The sequence below is a fragment of the Scyliorhinus canicula genome, chromosome 11, assembly GCF_902713615.1.
Source record: "Scyliorhinus canicula chromosome 11, sScyCan1.1, whole genome shotgun sequence".
NCBI classification, from domain to species: domain Eukaryota; kingdom Metazoa; phylum Chordata; class Chondrichthyes; order Carcharhiniformes; family Scyliorhinidae; genus Scyliorhinus; species Scyliorhinus canicula.
This window is the reverse complement of record NC_052156.1, coordinates 83,582,460-83,598,125: the sequence shown is the minus strand read 5'-3', so window position 1 is coordinate 83,598,125 and position 15,666 is coordinate 83,582,460. Positions and strand designations below refer to the sequence as shown.

The 15,666-nt window shown below is 49.4% G+C and overlaps 1 protein-coding gene across 1 annotated transcript in view; it reads left to right on the top strand.

The window, feature by feature from the left end:
* The first annotated feature begins 715 nt into the window (after positions 1-715).
* Positions 716-15,666, top strand: part of amt (aminomethyltransferase) — a 48,427-nt gene continuing 33,476 nt past the window's right edge. Inside the window, exons 1-2 of the mRNA XM_038810803.1 lie at positions 716-867; positions 13,912-14,079. Of these exons, the coding sequence (XP_038666731.1) occupies positions 766-867; positions 13,912-14,079 (270 nt within the window). The 5' untranslated portion in view covers positions 716-765. The remainder of the gene's footprint in view (positions 868-13,911; positions 14,080-15,666) is intronic.

Genomic DNA, 15,666 nt, shown 5'->3' with positions numbered 1-15,666 from the left:
TTTAGGCACAAGGGTACTATTGTATACCCTCTAAAACTTTTCTTAATTGACAAAGAAACTGACTCCATTGCAGTTGGTAGGTTCTGTCTGGTTTGTTATAATTTTTTTTTTATTATTTAGAATCAAATTACCTACAGATGCTGCACTACAAATTCTGATTTAAAAAGTTTATGTCGTGTCATAAACCCATTTTCATAAATATTATTTCAGGATATAAGAAATAGCAGTGAGAACAGTCCAGACAACAGTTCAGCCTGCTCCATCATCCAATTTCTCATTCTATCTCCATGCATTAAAAATGACAAATCTCAATCATCCGCTTATCACTTGTCCATCCACAGTTTCTGAGGTAGAGAATTCCAAAGATTCACAACGCTCTTGAATAGCACCTCTGACACTGCAACATACCCTTACAGGGGTATCAACCAGGGATTATAAATTTGTTTGGAGTGGGTCCTGAACCCTCAACCTTCTGAGTCACAGGACAGTGTGCAACTTTTCTATGCTTAAGCTCCCGTTGAGAAACAGCATGGGAGATGTGTTGTTAATGTCCCAAAAAGGGGCAAGACGGCAGCCTGCAGGAATTTTGAAACAGATGATAACTTTCCAATTGGCCCACACTGAGCCCAATGCACCTTGGGAGTTGTAGTTCCAGATTTCTGATTGGTTCCCAGGGTGTGGGCGGGTCCATGTCGGTCCTGCCTGGGCAGGGTGTGCGCATGCGCGCTGAGCAGCAGGCGTTCGGAGAGGGACCCGGGCTCAGTGATGCTGGCGTTTGGAGCTCGATTGGCAGCGCGGCTCCGGCTGCCGCTGGAGGCCGGCAGCCAGCTGCGTCGGAACGGCTACAGCCAAGGGCAGGGCGGCACGGTAATTCCTGGGCACCGGGCTGCAGAAAGTTACATTCGTTTGGGGAAGAATAGCAAAGACGTGGGAGGAAATTAGTATTACAGTACCTGGTATTCAGACTGGGTGTTACAGTATTTGTTACTCAGACTGGGGACTGGCTATTACAGTACCTGGTATTCAGACTGGGTGTTACAGTACCTGGTATTCAGACTGGGTATTACAGTACCTGGTATTCAGACTGGGTATTACAATACCTGGTATTCAGACTGGGTATTACAATACCTGGTATTCAGACTGGGTATTACAGTACCTGGTATTCAGACTGGGTATTTCAGTACCTGGTATTCAGACTGGGTGTTACAGTATTTGTTACTCAGACTGGGGACTGGCTATTACAGTACCTGGTATTCAGACTGGGTGTTACAGTATTTGTTACTCAGACTGGGGACTGGCTATTACAGTACCTGGTATTCAGACTGGGTGTTACAGTATTTGTTACTCAGACTGGGGACTGGCTATTACAGTACCTGGTATTCAGACTGGGTGTTACAGTATTTGTTACTCAGACTGGGGACTGGCTATTACAGTACCTGGTATTCAGACTGGGTGTTACAGTACCTGGTATTCAGACTGGGTGTTACAGTACCTGGTATTCAGACTGGGTATTACAGTACCTGGTATTCAGACTGGGTGTTACAGAACCTTGTTACTCAGACTGGGGACTGGGTATTACAGTACATGGTATCCAGATTGGGGACAGGGGTATTGTGATAGCTGGCTAGCTGCATTCCAAACCTAATGGGGTAGTATTTTATTACCTGCTTAGTGCTAGAGTAGTTTGGAGGGTAAGCCTTTGCAGTTTGTGAATATTCACTGCCATGGAAATGGAGATCACAGCATTATCAGGTTGGTTTGCTGTGATATTCTGGACTTTGAACTAGTTGGAATCACTTTTCCAGTAACTTTGTTAGTTTTAGGTGGTGATTTGTTAATCCCAGCTTCAACCCCAGTGTGAAGGTTCCTAATTTTAGACAAGCCTGCTGATAGGAATGCTAACATTTGTTTTAGTGCTTTTAGCTGTCTAATGATTTATGCTGGAAAAGCTGCTTGTAAGGTTTGTGTGAAAACCGATTTTGTTTTTTACTATGATGTTCCCTTCTTGACGAAGAGTAGTCATTAGGAATATGATGAAGGACTAATTGGCCATGTGGAATTGTACTCTGGTGTAGGAGGGGAGATAATAGACCCTCAGTATATCTTGAACGAATCTGAGTGACAGCAATATTCTAAGATAAATGCTAATCAATTGAACTTTGCCCTTCTCATTTATGGCTTCAGAACCTGTTCATTATTGCCCAGCCTTGTAAAATTCTAGACTTGCAATACTTGTGTTATAAAATAGTCGAGCTCAAAACTTCCAATTCAGGGTGGTTTCATATCTCGTGTTAACTCTCTGCAAAATATAATATGGTTGTGTATTAATTAAAATTCCTATTAGATTGGATTTGTTTATTGTCACGTGTACCGAGGTACAGTGAAAAGTATTTTTCTGCAAGCAGCTCAACAGATCATTCAGTACATGGAAGAAAAGGGAATTAAACAATTCAAGAAAATACATGAGAATACATAATAGGGCAACACAAGATATACAATGTAACTACATAAGCATTGGCATCGGTTGAAGCATACAGGATGTAGTGTTAATGAGGTCACAGTGACAACCAAAAAGCACCCAGCAGAACCATTATATGACTTTGTCATTCCCAACTTGAGTAGTAAGACTGCACTGGTAATGTGTGCAATTTCATGGGCTGAACATTACACAAGCACTTGATGCAACACCTAATTTTGTTTTTTTCCCCATCTATCTTAGACTGAACATTCCCAGTAACAATGCACATCAGCCAGTAATCTTGGGAAGAGTTGGCCAAGATGTCAGGTTCTGTTTCAGCAAATTCCAGACACAAAGCTTCTCAGCATTCCACTCTCCGTGTCCGTGCGGCCCCCTCCCCAGTGAATCCCACCTTCCCATCCATATTCATTGTTCTTGATGACTGAATGAGCTTTGGAGACCTTTCAATTAGAGACGTGGTCTAATTAATCTTTAAAGCTGCTTTTTGAATTGCAGCCTTTTAATAAAGGAAAGATACTGAACTACCCAGAAGGTTATAGAAGCATTTCACATTTGCCCCTCCTTGTGTTGTTGGTGCCCTGAATGAAACTTGCAGTTTTGCACTTTTGGAAAGGGGAGGCCTTGGGTTTCCCACATTTTATTTTTGCTGGCACCAGCAGCCCAGATGCCAGTTTGTAGAGCTCCCTACCTAGGTCCACTCCCCCGTAACACCATCTAACCCGCACATCTTTGGACTTTGGGAGGAAACCGGAGCACCCGGAGGAATCTCACACAGACACAGAGAGAACATGCAAATTCCACACAGACGTTCACCCAAGGCTGGAATTTAACCCAGGTCCCTGACGCTGTGAGGCAGCAGTGCTAATCACTGTGCCGTCTATGTAATTGGAAAATGAATTTCATTTTTAAAAATTCTGGAACTATAACCTGGTGTCATTAAAAGTGGCTATCCGATTGTTCTCAAAGCTTAGCTAGTTCACTGATCTGGCCAACATGTGATCTAAGTCCTGCTTGAAAACTGCTGAGTTTGAATTACCCTAGGAATCAGTGCAATAAGGATTGGCATGGAATGTCGTCCTTACTAGAACACATATCCCCCCCCCCCCCCCCAACCTGGTGCGATGAACAATACCTCCGCTGGTCCCCCTCAATTCAATTCAATGTTTTCCAGCGTCGTACGTCCCCGGCATTGTCGACCGCAATTAAAACAGAATCCTTCGCTGGGCAACAAGAGACGTGAAGGCCACAACGTTGGCCTCCTTCCCTTCCATCAGCTCCGGCATTTACTGACACCCCAAAAATCGCCACCATAGGATCTGGCCCGGCCTCTACCCCCACAATCCTTGGTAACATTCCAAACGCCCCCTCCCTGTATCTCTCCGACTTCTCACAGCCCCAGAACTTTTGCGCATGGTTTGCTGGTCCTCGCCCACACTTCTCGAAAGCCTTCTCCACGTCCATAGAGACCACTACCTCCAGTATCCATCCCTTCGATGGGTCATGATCACATTTAATAACCGCCTAATAATACTGGAAAGCTGACTGTCCTTATGAAACTAGTTTGGTCCTCTGGAGCCACCCTCTGAACACATCCTTCCATCCTCCCCGCCACTAACTTAGCCAACACATTCACATCTGTGTTCAGCAGTGATATGGGCCTGTATGACCCACACTCAAGTGGGTTCTTCCCCTTCTGGCCACAAAATCGGCCTTCTTCCCCTCCATCAGCTCCGGCATTTGCCGACACCCCAAAAATCGCCACCATAGGATCTGGCCCGGCCTCTACCCCACAATCTTTGATAACCTTTCAAACACCCCCTCCCAGTATCTCTCTGACTTCTCACAGCCCCAGAACATTTGCGCATGGTTTGTTGGTCCTTGCCCATACTCTCACACTCGTCTGCCACCCCCAGGAAAACCCACTTGTCCTCGCCCGAGGCATATGCAAATTAGTGTAATTGCCTGGGTCAGTGTCTCCGTAGCTCCCCCTTCTCTAGCGGCTCACAAAACACCACCAGTAAATGTGATGCCAACCAAGTCACAATCTGCTTATAGAACTCTGCCGGGTAACCGTCTGGCCCCGGGGCCTTCCACAACTTCATCCCTTTTATGCTATCCATCACCTCTCAGCCCTAATGGCTCCTCCAATGACTGCCTCCTCTCATCACCTAGCCTTGAAAATTCCAGCTCATCCAAAAACATACCATCTCCCCTTCCTCACCACCTGGATCGGCCCGGGATAAATTCTCATATTACTCCTGAACACCTTGTTAATCTTTCCCAGCTCTGACACTAACTCCCCCTTCCCTGACCATACCCTCAGAATTTCCCTAGACACGGCCTGCCTCCGTAGTTGATGGGCTAGCGCAGTGTTCTTCAAACTTTTTTTACAGGGACCCATTTTTATCAACCGGCCAACCTTTGGGACCCAACCCAGTCGACTGTCGCGACCCACGCCGGCTGACCCACCATTTTCTCTTACCTTGTTTGCTGCTGCCAAAAATGGAGGAAATGGATTTGCGTTCCTTTGGCCCTCGTACACGCTCCTCCAACGGAACCTGTTGGATGAAGGTGAAGCCTTCCAGTGTCGGAAAGTATGGAGTCTCCATTTGTCCAAAGTTCTGAATTATATTCCTGTAAAGTTTTATCAAATCAACCCCCGCCCCGAACTTGTAAACAAAAAAAGAATAAAATAAATGGAAAAAAAATCAAATGAATAAAATAAATGAATAAAAACCACTACAGAACTTGTGAAACAAAAAGCTGCAACCGTTTTAAAAAAATAGTGGCCGCACTGCGCATGCGTGCCCGATTACTGACGCGCATGCGCAATGCGGCCGATTTTTTTTTACATGTTCATGGAATGCGCATGCGTGCCAATGATCATGTGCACATGTGCAATGTGGGCAAAATTTTTTTTTAACGTGATCGCGTTATGAAAAGCCGGCTGCTGCGCGGGGATTTGTGCGATCGGGAGCGCCGCGGACAACGGCTCCGCGACTCTCCCGACACCCGCCCCGGACTTTGAAGAACATTGGGCTAGCGTACAGCTCGCCTTCTCTCCATATTCATACCACACCCTCCCTCATCCTCGTAACTGCCCCACAGCTTCCCATCGTCAGCCTATAAATTGCTCCTGTAACCTCTTTCTCTCTGCCAACCCCTCCTTGGTGGGGGCACTTGAATATTTCCTGTCCACCTCGACTAGCATCCAACAACCATCCATACTCCTCCTTCCTCCTCCTCTGTCTCTCTCTGCATCTTGAACGAGATAACCTTCCCCGAAACACCACCTTCAATGCCTTCCAAAATGTGGCCGTCGATACCTCCCCATTCTGATTCAACTCCACATAGACCACCGACTGCACCTTCTCACAGAACCTCTTGTCCGCCAAAAGTCCCGAATCTAACCTTCATTCGGCCTCTGCTCCTGCCTTGAGCTAAGTTCGATCTCCAGCCAGTGCGGCGCATGGTCTGAGATCGCAATTCCCATTTACACTGCCCTCACCACCCCCACCAACGCCACTCGTCTTATTACGGAAAAGTCAGTTCCAGAGTATACCTTGTACACATGTGAGAAGAAGGATTACTCCCTCTCCCCTGGGTTCCGAAATCTCCGCAGATCCACCGTATCAATCCTTTCCATAAACCCTCCCAGCTCCTTCGCCATCCTCAACCTTCCCATTGACTTAGGACTTGACCTGTCCACCCTCGGTTTTAGCACGCAATTAAAATCACCCCCCCCATAATCAACTGATGTGTGTCCAGGTCTGGAATCGTTCCCAGCAACCCTTTCACAAACCCCACATGGTCCCAATTCAGCGCATAAATATTCACTAGTGACGAGTAAGGGCAGGAATCCATCCACTCTCCAGCCCCCACACTACCCGCATCTTTTGATCTCTGTTGTTCCAGCTCCTCCATCTCCCATCAGCATTCGATTCTCCCCCAGTTTATGGCCTCTAATGTTGGCATTGGCCTCCTCTGGGGTTTCAAAATAGTACTCCCGGCCTTCAAAAATCACCCACCGTTTCGTTGGGTACAGTACTCCAAACCTGATCTGCCTTTGGTGTAGAACCACTTTGGTCCTGTTGAACCCAGCGTGCCTTTTTTTCCAGCTCCGCTCCAATGACCTGACAGATTTGGACCCTGTTCCCCTCCCTTTCACGTTTCCGCTTCTCCCTGGCTACCCCAGGATCTTCTCCTCTACAAACTCATCGAGCCTCACAATCACTGCCAGTGGCTGCTCCCCCACTTTCTACTTCTGCCTTCAGAACCTGTGCGTCCAAACCACCTCTGGGGCCTTGTCCAGCACCATCTCTACCACCAGCCCCGCCAGCATCCTCGAGATGCATCCCATGGCACTCGTGCCTTCCACACACTCTGGTAAACCAACGATATGCAGATTCTGCCTTCGGGATCTGTTATCCTGATCCTTTATCTTTTCCCTTAGTGACTTGCAAAGGTCCCACCTCCGCCTCCAACGATATCACCCGTCGCTGTGATTGGACATCACCTGCTCCATCTCCCAGATCTTCGACCCCTGTACATCCAGGCACTTCTTCACACTCTCCATTGATCCTTTCAGGGCTACTACCGCTCCCTTGGTGGCCTTTGACTGACCTTCCTGCATCTCCTTTCGCTGCTGGTGGGATTCCTCTCTGATTGAAAGCAATCGACTGCTCCATCTGGAGTTTTCCAACTTGTGGCAACCTTTCCCCCCTCTGCTATCTTCCCAAATGCTACTGCACCACAGGTCTCCTCCAGTTCCTTGGCCAGGTCTTTAACCTTCTTCTGCCGGGTCTGGTAACCAACAGACATGCCCCTCATGGGAAAACTCCTCCTCCACACCTTCAGCTACACTTTTGTGTCAGAATGACCCATTTTTGGGTAAAAAGAGCTCAAACCAACACCTTTGAGCCAGAGCTGCCCTGTGTACGACCACTCACTCCATGGCTGCCACTGGAAGTCCATTGACTGTATTTTAAAGCTAATCCATCTGGTAGGAAACAGCTATAATTCGATTTATCACCTGTGTTACACAGCTGCCTCATCCAATCATGTCGGTTGTCCACGGGGCATGTTAAACCAAAATGACCTTGTCATGTTTAACAACCTTACTTGTCATTTTGCAGAATAGGTGTGTTCCCTGTACAGGTCAGTACCTCAATCCAGCTACTTGAAAACCAGCCATGTCTAAGACTACTGGACATATTTTTAAGGACACTATGACCCCCCCCCCCCCCCCCCCCCCCCCCCCCCCCACACACACACACCCGAGATTAACCTTCCCTTAGTCTGTCGACAGGGCTGTGTTATGGAAGTAAGTTCTCAGGATTTTAGCTATAGGCTTGTGATCTATAGAAGCCATTTCAATCACTACACTGTCAGCTGGCTGCCAAAGACGAGGTACATCTATGCTAAGAAAATAATATCCCCACCAGCACCGTTTTGTTTCCATGTTTAACAACCAACCCCAAATTCTTCTAATTCCAACCTCTTTTGCATCTGAAATAAGCTTTGACCCTCGATTGATGCTGAGACTTCGCCCACATGGGCCCTGTGCTCTAGAATTTCTTCCCTAAATCTCTCTGTCCTCCAAATGGCTCCTTAAAATACCTAAAACATTAATCAAGCTTTTGCTCACATGTCCTCGTACCTCTTTTATGTGATTCATAATATTTGCCGTACAATGCTTAAATTAAGACGGTTGAGAGATATCTTAAAAGGACAGGCCAGATTAAACCCAGCTGCACTTTAGATGGTGTAAAATGGCTGGAAGACCTTGAAACCAGGTCAAGAAGGCAGAACCTGCGAATTCTGGGTCTCCCTGAAGGCGTGGAGGGGTTGGATGCTGGTGCGTATGTGACCACGATGCTGGGAACGGTGATGGGCGCGGGGGCTTTCCCGCGGCCCCTGGAGCTGGATGGAGCGCACAGAGTCCTGGCAAGGAGGCCTAGGGCGAACGAGACGCCGAGAGCTACGGTGGTGAGATTTCACCGATAAGGAGTGTGTCCTGCGATGGGCGAAGAAGGAGCAAAGTAGCAGGTGGGAGAACTGTGAGATCCGTATTTACCAAGACTGGGGTGCAGAGCTGGCCAAGAGGCGTGCGGGATTCAACCGGGCCAAAGCGGTTCTCCACAGCAAAGGGGTGAAGTTCGGGATGTTACAACCGGCGAGGCTGTCGGTTACATATCAGGACCGGCACCACTATTTCGCTACGCCGGATGAGGCGTGGATTTTTATAAAGAACGAGAAGCTGGACTCGAATGAATGGACTGCAGTATGTTGTTGGGGCGGGCTGATGGGGGGGGGGGGGGGGGGTAGGGGAGGCGGTGTTATGTTGGGTTTTCTTCCCGTGTTCTCTTTTGTTTTTGTTGCTCCTTGTGCCCTGGGCCCTCGGGGTTCTGGGTTGGGTCGCAGTTGGGAAGAGCTGCGTCACAGGTGATGGGGTCCGGCCAGACAGTGAGAGCAGTTTATTCGCTCAATGTTGCGGGTAGCACCCGAAGTTTGTTTGTTTGAGAGGGTTGTGTTTTTTTTTCTCTGTGTACACGGGGTGTAGGGAGGGGACTCTCTCTACCTCACTTAGTTGAGGAGGGGGGGGGGGGGGGGGGTTGGAGACCCGTAGAGGGGGCCAACAGGGGCATTGGAGGTAGAGGCGGGAACAGCCGGGGTCAGCATGAGTCAGCTGACTTGCGGGAGTGCAATGGGGGTGGGGGAAGGGGGGATTAAGCGAACGCTTGACTAGGGTGTGGGGGGGCGCTGGGATGCTGCTTTGCTGATTGGAGGGGAATCCATTTTTGGAGTAAAGGGGGGGAGTAGGGACGGGGAGCCTCCGGTTGGGGGGCTGGAGTGTGCAGGAGGCGCGGGCTCGTGGCTGGCCGAAAAAAGGAGATGGCTAGTCGGCGGGGGGGGGGGGGGTAATTAACCCCCCCGACCAGGCTGATCACGTGGAACGTGAGGGGCCTGAATGGGCCGGTCAAGAGAGCCCGTGTATTTTTGCACTTAAGGGGCTTAAAGGCAGACGTAGCCATGCTACAAGAAACGCATCTGACGGTCGCGGATCAAACCAGGCTGTGGAAGGGATGGGTGGGGCAGGTCTTCCACTCGGGGCCGGATGCAAAGACCAGGGGGGTCGCAATCTTGGTGAGCAAGCGGGTGGCATTTGAGGCAGGGGGTATTGTGGCGGATAAAGGGGTAGATATATTGTGGTGAGTGGTAAACTGCAGAGGGCCTGAGTGGTGTTAGTGAATGTGTATGCTCTGAACTGGGACGATGCAAGGTTCATGAAGCGGGTGTTGAGTAGGATTCCGGATTTTGAGTCAAGCAGTCTGGTAATTGGGGGGGGGGGGGGGGGGGGGGGGGGGACGGACTTCAACACGGTCCTGGACCCGGCACTGTATCGGTCTAGGTCTAGATCAGGTAAGAGGCCCGCAGCGGCCAAGATCCTGAGGGGGTTCATGGACCAAATGGGGGGAGTGGACCCGTGGAGATTCGCTAGGCCAAGGGCAAAGGAGTTTTCTTTCTTCTCCCATGTTCGCAAGGCGTACTCGCGGATTGACTTTTTCGTGGTGAGTAGGGCGCTAATCCCGAGAATGGAGGGGGTAGAGTACTCAGCCATTGCGATTTTGGACCATGCCCCGCACTGGGTGGAGTTGGGGCTGGGGGAGGAGAGAGGCCAACGGCCTCTGTGGAGACTGGACGTAGGACTATTGGCGGATGAGGAGGTCTGTGGGCGTATTCGGAGGAGTATCCAAAGCTATGTGGCGACCAACGATACTGGGGAGGTGTCAGTGAGTGTGGTCTGGGAGGCGCTGAAGGCAGTTATCAGGGGGGAGCTAATTTCAGTCAGAGCCCACAGGGAGAAGAGGAATAGGATGGAGAGGGAGAGGTTGGTGAGGGAGATACTTAGGGTGGACAGGAGGTATGCGGAATCCCCCGAGGAGGGGTTGTTAAAAGAGCGGCGGAGTCTGCAGGCAGAGTTTGATTTGCGTACCACAGGGAAGGCAGAGGCTCAGTGGAGGAAGGTACAAGGAGCGGTGTACGGGTATGGGGAAAAGGCGCACCAACTACGGAAGAGAGAGGTGGCCAGGGAAATTGGGGGAATTAGGGACGGGGGGTAACACGGTGCTGAGTTCGGCAAGGATCAATGAGGTCTTCAAGGACTTTTATGGTAAACTGTATGAGTCAGAACCCCTGGGGGGGGGGGGGGGGGGAGAAGATGAAGCGATTCTTGGGCCAACTGAGGTTCCCTAAGGTGGAGGAGGGAGGGGTAGTGGGTTTGGGGGCCCCGATTGAGATGGAGGAATTGGTTAAGGGTTTGGAGGGTATGCAGTCAGGCAAGGCCCCGGGACCGGACGGATATCCCGTAGAATTTTACAGGAAATTCTCAGAGCTGTTGGGCCCGATATTGTTGAGAACCTTCAACGAGGCTCAGGAGAAGGGAATTCTTCCCCTGACAATGTTGCAGGCTCTGATCTCACTCATCCTTAAGCAAGATAAGGACCCGTTGCAATGTGGCTCCTACAGGCCGATATCGCTCCTTAATGTAGATGCCAAACTGTTGGCCTAGATCCTGGCCACCAAAATTGAGGACTGTGTCCCGGGAGTGATCAATGAGGATCAGACTGGGTTTGTGAAGGGCAGGCAGCTGAACACAAATATGCAGAGTCTCCTGAATGTGATCATGATGCCCTCGGAAGGAAGGGATGCAGAAGTGGTGGCAGCAATGGACACGGAAAAAGCCTTCGATCGGGTGGAGTGGGAGTACCTGTGGGAAGTGTTAGGCAGATTTGGATTTGGCGAGGAATTTATAGGGTGGGTTAAATTGCTGTATCAGGCCCCTGTAGCGAGTGTGTTGACGAACCGGCTGCGGTCAGAGTACTTTAAGCTACATCGAGGAACGAGGCAGGGGTGCCCCCTGTCCCCCCTGCTGTTTGCCCTGGCAATTGGGCCGCTGGCCATGGCGCTGAGGGAGTCTAGAAACTGGAGGAGGCTGGTTCGGGGTGGGGGGGGGGTGGGGGGGGAGGAGCATCGGGTTCCACTGTATGTGGATGACCTGTTCCTGTACATTTCGGATCCGGTCGAGGGGATGGGGGAGGTCATGCAGATCCTTGAGGATTTCAGGGCCTTTTCGGGGTATAAGTTGAATGTCGGGAAAAGCGAGCTTTTCGTGATACATGCGAGGGGCCAGGAAACAAAACTAGGAGAGCTACCGCCTGAGATGGTGGAGAGGAGCTTTCGCTATTTGGGCATACAGGTGGCTAAGAGTTGGGATGCCCTGCACCAGCTCAATCTAGCATGGCTGGGGGATCAGATGGAGGAGGACTTTAAGAGGTGGGACATGCTGCCGCTTTCCCTGGCGGGCAGGGTGCAGTCTGTGAAGATGACTGTCTTCCCCAGTTTCTTGTTTGTCTTCCTTTTACTGGGCAGCGAATATATCCATGATTCGGAAATGGGTAGTAGAGGGAGTGGGGACGGGGGGGGGGGGGCATGGAAACGGTTGGAGGAGGCGACTTGCAGGGATACTAGCCTGGGGGCATTGATAACGGCACCGTTGCCGCTCCCGCCGACACGGCACACCACGAGCCCGGTGGTGATGGCGACATTGAGGATCTGAGGTCAGTGGAGACGGCTCAGGGGGAGGTAGGGGCCTCAGTCTGGGCCCTGATACAGAATAATCACAGGTTCGTTCCAGGTAGAATAGACGGTGGATTCCTAAGCTGGCACAGAGCGGGTATCAAAAGGAGGGGGACTTGTTTATTGACGGGATTTTTGCCAGCCTGAGGGCGCTGGAAGAGAAATTTGGGTTGCCCCTAAGGAATACCTTTAGGTACCTGCAGGTCGGGGCTTTCGTGAGGAAGCAGGTGGGGGAATTTCCGCTGCTGCTGGCCCTGAGGATACAGGACAGGGTGGTCTCGGGCATGTGGGTAGGGATGGAAAGGTATTGGACATATACCAGGAGCTGCAGGAGGCGGAGGAGGCCTCGGTGGAAGAGCTGAAGGTCAAGTGGGAGGAGGAGCTGGGTGAGGGCCTGTGGGCGGACGCCCTGGGCAGGGTCAATTCCTCCTCATCTTGTGCCAGGCTTAGCCTGGTTCAGTTTAAGGTGGTGCACCGGGCGCATATGACAGTGGCGAGAATGAGCAAGTTCTTTGGGGTGGAGGACAGGTGTGTGAGGTGTTCAGGGAGCCCAGCAAACCATGTCCATATGTTTTAGGCATGACCGGCACTTACAGAATTCTGGCGAGGCTTTGCAAAGGCTTTGTCCAAGGTCTTGGACACTCGGGTAAAGCCGAGTCTGGGGGATAGCGATATTTGGGGTGTCAGAAGATCCGGGAGTGCAGGAGTCGAAAGAGGCCGGAGTCTTGGCCTTTGCCTCCTTGGTAGCCCAGAGACAGCTCTTGTTGATGTGGAGGGACGGGAAACCCCCAAGTGTGGAGACTTGGGTCAGTGACATGGCTGGGTTACTAAGTTTGGAAAGGATAAAGTTTGCCTTAAGAGGGTCCTTGCAGGGGTTCTCCAGGAGGTGGCAACCGTTCCTTGACTTTCTCGCGGAACGTTAAGTGGAGGTCAGCAGCAGCAGCAAACTGGGGGTGGGGGGGGGGGGGGGGGAGAGTTGGGGGGGCGGTATGGGTGGTGGATTTATTTTACTTGTAAAGGGCAGATACCCCACCTTGCTTTGTTAAGTTGTTAATTTGTTTTTCTTCATTATTACTATTACATTTTCTGTTGTTTTCTTTCGGTAGTGGTTTGAAAAATTTTGAATAAAAACAAATTTAAAAAAAAATAAACTGGGTTAGAGATCTAGGTTAAAGAGAATGTTATATGAGCAAGGACAAGATTAGTTGACGGCACAGTAGCACAGTGGTTAGCGCAGTTTCTTCAGAGCTCCAGGTTCTCAGGTTCGATTCCTGGCTTGGATCACTGGCTGCCGAGACTCCACATTCTCCCTGTGTCTGCGTGGGTTTCCACCGGGTTCTCCAGCTTCCTCCCACAGTCCAAAGATTGCATGTTAGGTGGATTGGCCATGCTAAATTGCCCTTGGTGTCCATACAAAAGGTTAGCTTGCGTTGCGGGGATAGGGTCGAGGTGTGGGCTTAGGTAGGGTGCTCGTTCCAAGGACCAGTGTGGACTCGATGGGCTGAATGGCCTCCTTCTACACTGGAAAATTCTATTAACTATGAGTAGTATCTATTTTTATCTTACTTTCTCCCCCCATCGTCCAGCTATATAAAAGCGACTGATGTATTCCTCTTGTGTGGTAGGTCAGGAGGAGAGAGGAAAATCCACCCAACTGTTTTGTGATAGACGGGAGACCTATGCCGAGTATTTGGAGTCCATTTTTAAAATAAATGAATCCTCAAATTCAGCCCTAACAATGCCAAGATATAATTCGGTGCCCACGTGTGAATTTACTTGTTTTTTCTGTTCAGGAATCTCTGAAGAAGACAGCACTATATGAATTCCATGTGAGTAAAGGAGCTCGGATGGTGGAGTTTGCAGGATGGAGTATGCCTGTTCAGTACAAGGACAGTCACATCAGCTCACATCTGCACACCCGTCAGCATTCCTCATTATTTGACGTCTCGCACATGCTGCAGGTAAGACCAGATTCTGGATATTGTACTTCAAGAAGCTCCCCCACTTCATTGTAACCGTGACGGGGAGGATTTGTTGTCATGTAAGTTTTACCAATGATGCCAAGCTCTGCGGACAGGTGAGAAATATAAGGGAGTAAAATATTCTGCATCCATTGGGGAATGAGTTACAGAAAAGCGATTGGTTTTAGCACAGGCAGATTTGAGGTGACCAGCCCATAGCTTCACCTTTGTCACAATCGCCTAAGGATGTGTGAGTTTTCAAAGATCTTTTCAATACTGTGACAAGGGCAGTAACCCGACTGAAGGGATTTAAAAATGGAGTTGGGAGAAAGATCAGAATGGATTTTTGGGGAGATAACACATTCAAAGACTTTGGAGAGGAAAGGGAGTTTGGAAACGGGGTGGCTGTTTGCAAGGACAGTGGGTCAAGGTTTGCTTTTTGGAGAAGAGGAATGGTGACTACAGGTTTAAACACCAGAAAAGAGAAAACTGTTTTCAATATTGGCACACATTTGGACCAGGCAGGGTAGTTAGGTGGAGGACATAGAATATTAATTGTATATAAATTATTTTGATGATGTACTGGTGGAGGGCTTTAAATTGGAATTTCATTTGTAGACATATAAAAAGACTCACTAAAACTGGGATGTATTTACGTTAGGAGATGTATGCTTGTAATGTTATGCTCGGTCAATAAATCTTCCACTGCGTTAAGATTGTCTGTATCTTTCACCAACTTGCTTTCTTGAATATAACACAAGCAATGGGTTTCATGGGTAAGATGAGCTCAGACAGGGTATGAAGGGAGAGTTAGAACAAAAATTAAAGAAATATATAAATCTGGGGCTAGGATGAGATTTAGGAGAGGTTTGACCAGGTTTCAAGGGAGGAATGTAGTAGAGGCAGATGATCGGATTAATTAAATTGCAGTGACCGTGTAGTCTGAGCTCCTCACACTTATTGCTGGAGGTGAGGATGCAGAAAGAGAGGGTTAAGAAGAAGGCGGTGATTATCTTTTGCATTCTGGACTTCCAGTGGCATTATGCAGGGGGAAGATGTGTACGAAGTGGCTCCTGCTAGGGCATTGCACTTTTAGCCCTTTTTGCATAGTTTTAGGGGTTATTTTTGTTTAAAAACCCATATATTGAATGGGATAAGGAATCTACATAGGTGAAATGCCCAGAAAATCCAGTGGAAAAAAGGCTAAAAGGAGAGGTATGTCGACAGAGTGGAAGGCCCCTTGGAATCATCGGTAGGAAAAAATGGAGGCAGCCTCTGGGACTCCAGCCACTGCTGAGATGCTTACAAGCACCTTGGCGACAGAATCTGACAAACACTGGCTGGCTGTGTCGATGGAGGAGGCCTTAGTTTCCATCCGTTTGGCTTTGGAGAGGACCAACGAAACGGTAAAAACACATGGCACCACGGTACAAGGCATGGATGTGGCCTTTTCGAGGCATAATGACCAGATTTCCTCTCCGGAAGCTGAGATGTCTCTGATGGCTGTTGTGAATAAATCGCTGATTGTGAATAAATCGTTAAAATGAATGTTTTGGAGAACCCTGGAGGCAAAACATTTGAACTGTG